This window comes from Pinus tabuliformis, chromosome 6, assembly GCF_031772625.1.
Source record: "Pinus tabuliformis cultivar Carrire ecotype Pingquan chromosome 6, CPIR1, whole genome shotgun sequence".
NCBI lineage: Eukaryota > Viridiplantae > Streptophyta > Pinopsida > Pinales > Pinaceae > Pinus > Pinus tabuliformis.
The window spans coordinates 1,284,513,854-1,284,524,447 of record NC_142292.1 but is presented as its reverse complement, the minus strand read 5'-3'; the positions used below and the strand labels follow the sequence as shown (position 1 = coordinate 1,284,524,447).

Genomic DNA, 10,594 nt, shown 5'->3' with positions numbered 1-10,594 from the left:
TCAGATTTCATATTCTAATAGAGATATGAAAGTGTTAAGGAATATATGTATCAAACGACTTATTTAAATAATTAAAAGAACATTATGCACTTGGATTATATATATATATATATATATATATATATATCCCTCCTATTATAAATATTCAACTTAATTTAAATGATGATAGTATGTTTAAAAAAGGGTGAGAAACATGAAAGTGCTCATGCGTACCTTAAAAAGGATCAAAGTAGCCCCCAAACAAATGAAAAAAAACTATAATCACAGCCAACCAAATGCAACGAAGAAATTATGTCTTATTATTACTATTCATTAAAAACATATATATATATATATAAAACATCAAAGCTTATATATATAAATAAAATAAGTCATAATGGGGATATTGGAAAAACTATATTATTTATTTTATAAATTTAATAAACTATTATTTTTAAATATATTTTAAAATTAATATAAATTTAGTTATATATTTTATTATATATATATATTTTTTTAACTGTAACGGGTATAATTTATTATTGAGGTATGGTTGGGCCTAAGCCTAATCAACCGTCTTTACACAGCTTTTCCTTGCATCTAAATGCTTCTTGTTCAATTTTGCGCTTGAATTAAGGAATACAATATGAGGTAGCGCTGTTATCATTGATGTTGAGAGCTCCCGGTGCTAAGAGACATCCTTTGTTTGCCATTTCATCCGCCTCACTATTCAAGCTTCTGAGAATATGGTATATTTTGAGGGAAGTGAAATCTTGCAGAATTATCTTTAACCTTTTCAGAGACTTGTTGAGAATAGCATTGTTGAACTGGTCGTCCGAGATGATCTTCTTAATGAGAATTTCGGAATCTCCGAATGCTTGGCATTCTTTGATGCCTTTATCCCGGACTATTTGGCAGGCTTTTGTGAGAGCAAGGAGCTCTGCCTGATTGTTTGTGCGAATACCAAGCCCCCAGCAAAAGCGAACTTTTCTGGGATTGTCTGAGAAGTAGATGACTCCTCCAGCTCCCGCAGCCCCCGGATTTCCTTTGGAGGCACCGTCGAAAAAGATTGAAGTTGTGTTTTGGATCTTCCACCAAGTTTGAAAGGCAGCTTCAGGTTCTCTAATTTTCCAAGATGGAATGGGGAGGGGAGGGGGGAGGGAACGGGCTTTGCTTATGGGATGAGGGCTATGAAGGTTCAACCATGCCTTTTCTGAGGGGAGGAGGGAGGAGTCTGATTTTTGGGAATGCAGGAGGACAGTTTCAAGAAGAAAAGCTTTTGCAATTGAGGCAGATTTAGCAGGAGAGCGTGTAGAATTGTTGAAGATTGAGTCATTCCGGGCAAGCCAGATTTCCCAGCATACAAATTTGGGGATGGAGAGCCAAATGTGAAACCAAAGGGATTTATTGGGGATATTATGAGGGTAACATTGAAACCATTTAGTAAAGAGATCTGCCACGGAGCTGTGCTGGGGAGGGGAGGCGGGCAGTCCAAGAAGAGTTAGTTTCCATACTTCTTTGGCAAAATCACAATCAATGAACAGATGAGAGGCTGTTTCTCCAGAGTTTCTGCACATTGCGCATCTATGAGGCCCAACAATATTACGTTTTGACAGATTATCCCCTGTGAGCTGTTTATTATGCATGAGAATCCAAAAAAAGAAGTTAACTTTGGGTAGCCCATTGGTGCTCCAAACCTGTTTCCATAGCGCTGGAGTTCTCAATCTGTCTTTTTTGGTCTGCAGGGCAGTGTAACCCAAAGCTGAAGTATAAGAACCCGAATCACCCCACCCCCATCTGTCTGCGCTGTTGCGATGGACCGGCGCTGCGTTTGAGAGCAGCGTTTTGAGGATTGCGAGTTGATAGTGGAGCTGCGCCGGCACGGGAGGGAGTGCCCAGTCGGTCCAATTCCCTTTACTATCCCATGCGGAGATTTCATTTAGCTTTCTTATACCTGCTCTGTGGAGCCAATCTCTAAGCTCGCAGATTTCTTCGTGGGAGTTAAGAGGGGGGCTATTCATGATGCGATCTTTCCAGAGAAAGATCTTCTCCCCGTTGCCAGGTATGCGATACAATTGTTTCCTGAAACTGCTGATGCATTTCCTACAGAGATTCCAGGTATGTGTGCCTGCGAGAGTATTATTTGCTGACAGATGCCTGAGAGAGATCCCCTGCGCGTATTTGGAGGTGAGCGTTTCACTGACAGGGTGTGTGGGATCTGAATAGATTTTCCAAAGGAGCTTGCATCCAAGTGACAGATTAGATAAAGCGGGGTCTCTAATCTGTAGACCTCCGTCCAATATTGGCCGCTTGACAAGATCCCAGTTTGCCAAATGCATTTTACTGTGATTGCCTCTGCCTCCTTTCCAGAGAAAGTCTCTCAGGAGACATGAGATCTGTTCCATTATGTGTTTCGGAGCCAGAAGGAAAGAGGCTTGATATATGGGGAGAGCAGATAAGACGGATTTAAGTAAGATAATTTTCCCTCCCTTGGTAAGCCAGTAACCTCCCCAGGAGGTGATCTTGTCTTTAATTTTGCTAATGATGCCATGCCACAGAGATCTGTTGTTGACTCTAGATGTGAGAGGTAAGCCGAGGTATTTGATGCTGTCCCAATGGGCGAAGCACTCAAAACCAAGTATTTGGGCTATGGTTTTGAGATTGTGTTGGCTTACATTCCATCCATAGATCGAACTCTTTCTGTCATTTATCACAGCTCCTGAAGCTATGCAATAACTTTTTAGCACAAAATTGAAGTTAGCTGCTATTCTAGTAGAGGCTCCGCCTAGGAGAAGGGAGTCGTCTGCAAAGAGAGCATGGTTTATAGGCTTGAGAGCATTTGTAGTTCGGATTCTTGGGAGATCACCAATGCTCATTTCTGCAGCCAGCTTCCTGCTAAGAGTATCTGCCATGAGTATATACAGAAAAGGCGAGAGTGGACAGCCTTGCCTTAGTCCACGCTGGGCTTGGAAGAAGGATGTTGGGTGGCCGTTGACCATGGGGGCTATCCAAGGGTTTGAGATGCATGCTTTAATGAGATTGATAAACTGAGTAGGGAAGCCGAAGGATCGGAGGACTTGGAGAAGAAAAGAATGGTTGACTCTGTCGAATGCATTAGCCATGTCAAGCTTGATCAGCATCCCCTTCTCTTTCCTCTGTTTGCTAGAGTGGATAGCTTCCTGCACTTGAATGATGTTGTCCAAGATGTGTCTGCCTTTGACGAACCCCCCTTGGGCGCTGGATATTAATTTGTCAAGAAGGGGTTTGATTCTGTTTGCAATGATTTTGGACAAGATTTTGTAGGAGGCGTTGCAAAGGGAGATGGGCCTAAACCTGCCGAAAGTTTCCGGGTTAGCCTCTTTTGGAATTAGAGCAAGAAAGGTGGAGTTGATGCCTCCCCCAACCTTGGCTTTTCCAAAAAAACCTTGTATCATTTTCAGCAGATCTGTTTTGATGATGTCCCAGCAGACTTTGTAGAAGTGTATTGTAAATCCGTCTGGCCCAGGGGCCTTATCTGATTCCATTGCCCATATGACCTTGATGATTTCTTCTTCAGATAAGGGTTTCAGTAAAGCCTGGTTGTCCTCATGGGTGATGAGGTGGGGAATATAGGAGAGGAGATCTTCAGTGTCTTCTATGCTGCCTTCATTCCTTGAGCCGTAGAGATTTTTAAAATGGTTTTCAGCTGCAATTTTAATTTGGTCAAATTTGTTGCAAATCTGACCTTCTTCATTCTTGATCTCAGTGATGTGATTCCGAGATAGGCGGGCTTTATACTGTCGGTGGAAGAAAGAGGTGTTTCGATCTCCTGCCTTTAACCATAGACTGCGAGATTTGAGCCTCCAGTGCTCTTCTTCCCTTCTGAAAGCTTGATGGATATTTCTTTGATAAGCTGCCTCTTTGTTTAAAATTTCAGGGGTAATGTGGAGACCTTCCATTCCAATTTGCAAAGTTTCCAGCTGCTGAACTTCATCTTTTCTCTGCTGGGTAGAGGGGTTGGGGAGTTTCCTTAGCCACTCTTTTAAGGCTTTTTTGGTGGCTTTTAATTTTTGCTCCCACACAAAGCTTGGGGATCCGTTGATGGGGATATCCCAAGCCGATTGGATAGTGTCCAGAAAGCCTGCTTTTTCAATCCAGAGTGGACTGAATTTAAAGGGGATAGGGCCAAGGTCTTCCTCAGGGGCCATAAGGAGTTGAATTGGCTTATGATCCGAGGAGAGTTTGGGGAGAATTTTTTATGAGATAAGGAGGTTTTCCAGCAACAGGGAGCTTTGGATTAGAAATCTATCCAGCCGAGTAGCAATATGGTCAGGCCCAGTTCTATTATTGGTCTAAGTATATTTGCCTCTCACTGGGGCAAAATCTAGGAGGTCCCTCTGCTGCATTAATTCCTCTACCAAAGGCAGCAGCTGATCTCTGCTGTTGTTTCCCCCCCTTTTTTCCTTTGGCTTCATGACTAAGTTAAGATCTCCTCCCAAGATGATATTATTTAGGGAGTGGAGATCTAAGAAGACCGAGAGAGTATTCCAGCATTCTCTTTTTTCTGCATAAATAACAGGAACATAGAGATTGAATAAGGCTATAGTTAACTTACTTTCAAGGTGCTTGAGCTCAGTGAAGATCCAGTGTTGGGTCTCATGGGAGTTCAACAGGTGGAACTGATCTTCCGACCAGAGAGTTGCAACGCCTCCCGAAGTTCCCCTTGAGCTGACTGCTATGCCTTCGTTCTTCTTCCATTTAGATTTGCTGATATCCATAAGGGCTTGCCCTTCGATTTTGGTCTCTTGGAGCAAGAGGATGTCTGAGGGCTCTATTTTCATCAGATCTTTGACCGCTTCAATTTTTGGTTGGGTCCCCAGACCTCTGCAGTTCCAAGAGACTATACGCATTATTTACCTGGCGAGGGATTTGGGATTCCTCCCTTGGTGGATCTTCCTCTAGTATTTCTTCCTATAGTCATCTCTATTGTGGACTGGCTGCCTTGCATTTTTAGGTGCTCTGCCTCCTCCTCCCTGACTGCTTTGTGGGTCTTCCTACCTATTTTCTTCGAGGGTCTCTCATAGGTCTCTTCCTCTGAGGAGTCTGAGGGTTCTGGCACTTTTTTCTTCTTTGTTATATCTGCATACGAAGGCATGGAGGGGCTGCCCTGAGGAGAACCAGACGAGACATCTCCGCCTCCATATTTATTTGCATGTGGATCTTCGACCTGTGCTGGAGTAGTCAGATCAGTTTCTGGGGGGTCTGATGGAGAGGTTCCTTTGGGGATTGGGATCTCGTCCAGGTTCTCAGGGGTTCCATTTTCATTGCTAGGTTTTCCTTGGTTATTCCCCTTTGTAGTTCCTTTCCCAACTACTTTTGCATGACCTGTTTTCTGGACTGAGGTCCATTGATCTCCCTTGGGGGTATGACTCTGCTCTTCCGTTTTTTTTTCTTCCAGTATTTTGCAAAGTGTCCATAGCCATGGCAGTGTCTGCATTTAAAGGGGATCTGCTCGTAATCCAGCTCTTGAATATGGGACCATCCAGCCACTGTGAGTTTTATTGCTTCAGGTAGTCCTTCTTCCAAATCTACTTCCACGCATATTCGGGCACAGGAGTACTGATCTTTCCTTACGGCCTGATCAATGTATTTACCAAGGGAGTTGCCGATAATTTGGAGAGATTTCTGACTCCAGCAATGCAGGGGAAGGTGGGGAAGTCGCACCCACACTGGAACCGCAGAAGGAACATCCTAGGTCGGGTCAAAATCTGGAGACCATTTATTTAAATATAATCCCTGCGGCCCCATGAAATATGGCCCGTTCCTGAAGATGAGGCTTCGGTCTTCTGCTGATTCGAACACGAATACAAAGAAGCATTTACCTACAAAATATGATTTGATTCCTTCCTTGATCAGAGGGGACCAGTTTCTCTTGATCCAGTCTTCAACAGATTTGGGCGATGGCCAGAGGCCGATGAACTACCCAATGAGCCCTCTATCGGCTAGATTCAATGCAGAGCGACAAGTTTCTTCCTCAGGGAGGGCCACCGTGGGGATGCAGTCTTTTTTCTTGACAAATTTCTGTTGTTGAGCAGATGGAGGGCGTCTGCTGCATGCATCAACCATTTTTCGAAATTCGAGGACTTCAGGAGGGAGAGGGGGGGTTCTGAATCCCCATCGCTGGGCATGGCTGCCAGGAGGGCCGCAGCAGCTCTGGAGCGGGCGAGCGCAGCACAGGCGCGGCGCAGGAGCTCTGGGGAGCTAGGTCACGCAGCCGCTGATCGTTCCCCTTTGTAAGATATTCTTATTCTACATGGGCATTTTTCACACATCCACCATGTTTTAGTTTTTTCTGCTCTTCGATGGTATGTGACTATTATGTATATATAGATATTATAGAAAGATTTATATTATAAGGAAATTTTCAATATAGTGGGATCGTCTTTAATTATGAAGATCAAAAAATATAGTGCTTATTCTTGAGGTATAGGACATGTCATAATAATAAGTTTAGCATGAGCTTAATTTATTGATCATACATTTTGTTAGTGAAACAATTATTATTGGTGATTTTATTTTCATTATCAGGCTTTATGGTAAATAAGAGTCTTCCAAAATCATAATTTGTTGATTCTAGTAGATTTCTTTCTTCCATATAAATTACTCACAAAAATATAAAGAAAAGCTCATGTAAAATGTTGCAATTACTAATATTGAAGTTCAACTATCCCTCAAGGATAATATTGCCTTGAGGAAGGTTATTATGTCTTTCCTATGATCTTCTTACTTATTTAACTTTCAAAATTAAAGGGGGTTGGGGGTACTCATTTGTCACATTTGAAATTTCTTAAATTAAGGGAGAATTTCTCTCTTATGATCCCTTTCCCCTTCCTTCTCACAACATGGGCATTTCCATAAGGGGCACAACCACCTTTGGTATCATGGTGTGGGAGACTTGGTGTGTAATACTAGAGTTATTATCCATCATTTCAAGCTTAAAGGGAGATAAATTTGACATGTATATAAATAATGGTTCACGGTGGTTTTCTTATTTATACATGTATATAAAGAATGGTTCACAGTGGTTTTCTTATTTATTTTCTATAACATATTTCATTTAAATTTAATCTTCAGGATGTCATCAAAATTGATATTTGTTTTTGGAAATATTAAACATTCCATTAAAGTTGGAATTTTTCTACTCCAAATTTATTGTAATTTCATTAATTGTTGTTTCTTTAAGGAACTAGAAAACTATTCAATTGCTATGAAGGAATTACCAATGAATATGGACCTTAAGAAATACATGATATATTTTTTATACGTCATCTAAGAATAATCCAAGGAACTCTAAACAAGACTAACAAGCATTAGAATATGACACAAATGCCCCTTTACTTCATTGAAAGAAAACCCTCAAGGTATGACAACACCATACAACAATATTTTTGTGGAGAGATAAACCCAAGTTCTTATCTCTTCAAGGGAGCAATGACAAATACAATAACAATCCTTGACACCCTAGAATAAGGATTTCATTATATTTATCTTTACTTAACAAATTTTAACCCTAACCATTATCAACCTCTACATTAATGAATGGGCCATATTATGTTTATTGCATGATAAATGCCTAGTAGGCCTCATTTAATAATAATTAAATAGTGGACCTTGTCAAAATTACATTAAATGACCATTATAACTATATTATCATTGATTGTAATTGGCCCTTCACTCCACTTTACATCACTATGGAGATACTATTAGTAATCTTCGAGTAATTTAAGAAAAGAAAACAAGTCTAGAAGTAGCCTTGGGCCCACCTTGACCATTGTGGGGGATACATCCCAAAAGAATCCTTGCATCAGGCTTATCAATTTGGTCTAGCTCTTTAGTAATTATTTCAATTGACCCAAGTAGTCCCGTGATTTCCACTAGAATGGAAAAAAATATCCACCAACATATAAAAATAAATAAAAATTGATTCACTAGCCTGTTAGTAACGTAAATAGACTCATGACCTACAAGAAAATACAACACCTTATTCAAAACACCCTCCTTCGAAACTCTCATCAACAATCAATTACATATTTGGAACAATTATATATGATCAATTGATAGTTTGGACTATTCAATAGGCAAAGGCCATTGCACCAAGCCATACTTTCATGATAGTGCACACATACAATATAAACAACACACACACACAACATAACAAAACACAAATACATGTATACTCACTCGTAGGATGTGTGTGTGTGTGTGTGTGGAACACCTAGTTGTAGTGAAAAATTTAGAAAAACATTAACTAAATATGTGTAAGGGGATGTTTGTGTGCGCGAAAGATGTACACACATCTTCAACCAATGAAAATTATAATATGATCTCATATACAAATATTCTCCTTGAATACTTCCATAAACCATCAACACATATTTGTAGCAATTAGACAATGTTTGATGGATGGTGGGGAATCTTCAATATTTGGAAGTCATTACCATGAGCCATCATTTCATCATAGCACACACACAAAAATCTTCACCTCCCACCACCCATCCTCATGGGGATGAGCATGTGCATGTATGTGTGCGTAAACACATAGAAATTCATATCCTCACTCCCAACTACCAATCCTCTTGATATTAGGAATATGAATGTGTGTGTGTGTAAACACATGGAAATTCATATCCTCACTCCCAACTACCAATCCTCTTGATATTGAGAATATGAATGTGTGTGTGTGTGTGTGCAAATACACACATTCATATACTCACCCATTCAAAATTCTAAGGAAAACTCACAACTAAATGTGCTCCTCCAAAATTTCAATCAACCATTAATTTCATATTTGGAATAATTATATAGGGTCAAAAGATAGTGGAGAATCTTCAATAGGTGAAGGTGATCAAATCAAGCCATCCTTTCATGACAACACAAGAAAGAAAATTTGAAGGATGGAATTTATCTTAATTTTAGAAAGCTCGGTGAATCTTACTAGTCCCTAATTGCAAACTGTAAAATGTTTGGAATTACTTTTGTAAAAGCATTCAAATTTCTAATGATTTTATATAGTGTCTATAAAAAATTCATGATTTTTTAAGGTAAAATAATTTTATCCTATAAAACTTGGGTGAACCATTTTTAGAAAACAAAAGGAAATTGGTGAATCCTTTTTTCTAGAAAAACCGTGGAAAATTAGCCTAGTTGTGAATACCAACCTCTAAATTTTTCCCTACAAAACACTCACATATGTTGGGTTTAAGGCACTTGATTTACATTTCAGATGCAAAAGGTCCAAATATAGAGTTTTCTGGTCATATAAACTAGACTATAATTTAATTAACATAAACCTTTAAAGATTACGAGAGAACTTAAAGGTCACAAAATAAACAATTTCAAACCATAAGGAATTACAACACATGTAGATATTTTATCTTGAAAAACCTTAACTAGGAAAACTAGCCAACATTTGAGCTTCACCGCCCTTATATTCTCAACTAAATATTATAACCAATTTATAATGACTTTTGACCTTAGTCCATACCTTATACCAATGTATTAATACTTCACCAGATCTCTATTGATCGTGATGATATAAAAATACATAATATCTCATTAACTTTACCTCATGTTCTATTTATAGGCATAAAAAATCGTAATTCAAAGCATCTCAAATTAATAAAAATGGTTGAAGATTATTTGCTAAGATCATGATAATTTTAGGATTCATAAACATTTTCTGACAAGTTCCAACTATAGTTGATTCCATCTCAACCACTAGTTAACCATGCACGTGTGTCCAATTGTGATCACTTCAACCACTCTAGCTGATTATCAGTTTCTAGCAACTACTCGACAACCAGTCAACTTCAACTAAGGTAACTGATCTCAATTTGACTATCTACCTATCAACTCAACCATCGAATTTTATTTCCCATCAACTTGACTTCAACCATCTAGTCAAATTGCTATTCCTAGTCAATTTTTTTCCTGATTAGACATGTTGAGGTTCATTCCTAGCCATCTTTCTTAACCAAACCATCAAATGACTAAAATCTAGTCGACTAATATTAATTGTAATTAGTAAAACACCTCAACATTATCCCACATGTTGTCTTCTTTGCTTGAATTGTTAATACCTTGATTTTAGTGAACCAAGGCCCCTAGGATCAACTCTTATCTACACCAAGGGAATTTTTTATCACTCACCAAATTTGTTAAAAGGTTTGCAACATTATTCACCTTGTCTACTTTCACCAGCAACACATTCTTACTTTCCACAATGTCTCTAATGAAAAAGGTATTGTACGTCAATATTTTTCCCTTGAATAGTAAGTTGGTTTTTTGCTAGGAATATTTCACTTTAATTATCACAACCTAATTGCTTGTTAAGAAAACCCAATATTTTAACATAGCTATCACAACTCAATTGCTTCCTTACTTTCATGAGTGACTACCATGTATTCAACCTCTATTATCATTAGCGCCATAACCAAATGCCACTTACTCTTCTAGTTAATAGCTCCACTAAACAACTTGAACACATATCCACTTGTCAACCTTCTTCTATTTGGATCTCTAGCCTAGTCATAATCAACAAATCCTTGTATAATTGCTTCACTATCATCCTCAGGTT

General features: G+C 39.1%; 2 protein-coding genes across 2 annotated transcripts; both read right to left on the bottom strand.

The window, feature by feature from the left end:
- Nucleotides 1–611: 611 nt before the first annotated feature.
- Nucleotides 612–4,166, bottom strand: LOC149263325 (uncharacterized). The gene has a single exon (XM_089387578.1). It carries the CDS (start codon nt 4,164–4,166, stop codon nt 612–614), a length of 3,555 nt encoding a protein of 1,184 aa, XP_089243704.1.
- A 144-nt stretch (nt 4,167–4,310) lies between these two features.
- LOC149263324 (uncharacterized) lies at nt 4,311–4,868 on the bottom strand. The gene has a single exon (XM_089387576.1). It carries the CDS (start codon nt 4,866–4,868, stop codon nt 4,311–4,313), a length of 558 nt encoding a protein of 185 aa, XP_089243702.1.
- Nucleotides 4,869–10,594: the final 5,726 nt, after the last annotated feature.

Excerpts from the sequence above, each read along its gene's own strand:
- LOC149263324 (XM_089387576.1), bottom strand. The coding sequence starts at position 4,868 with ATGCGTATAGTCTCTTGGAACTGCAGAGGTCTGGGGACCCAACCAAAA.
- LOC149263325 (XM_089387578.1), bottom strand. The coding sequence starts at position 4,166 with ATGGCCCCTGAGGAAGACCTTGGCCCTATCCCCTTTAAATTCAGTCCA.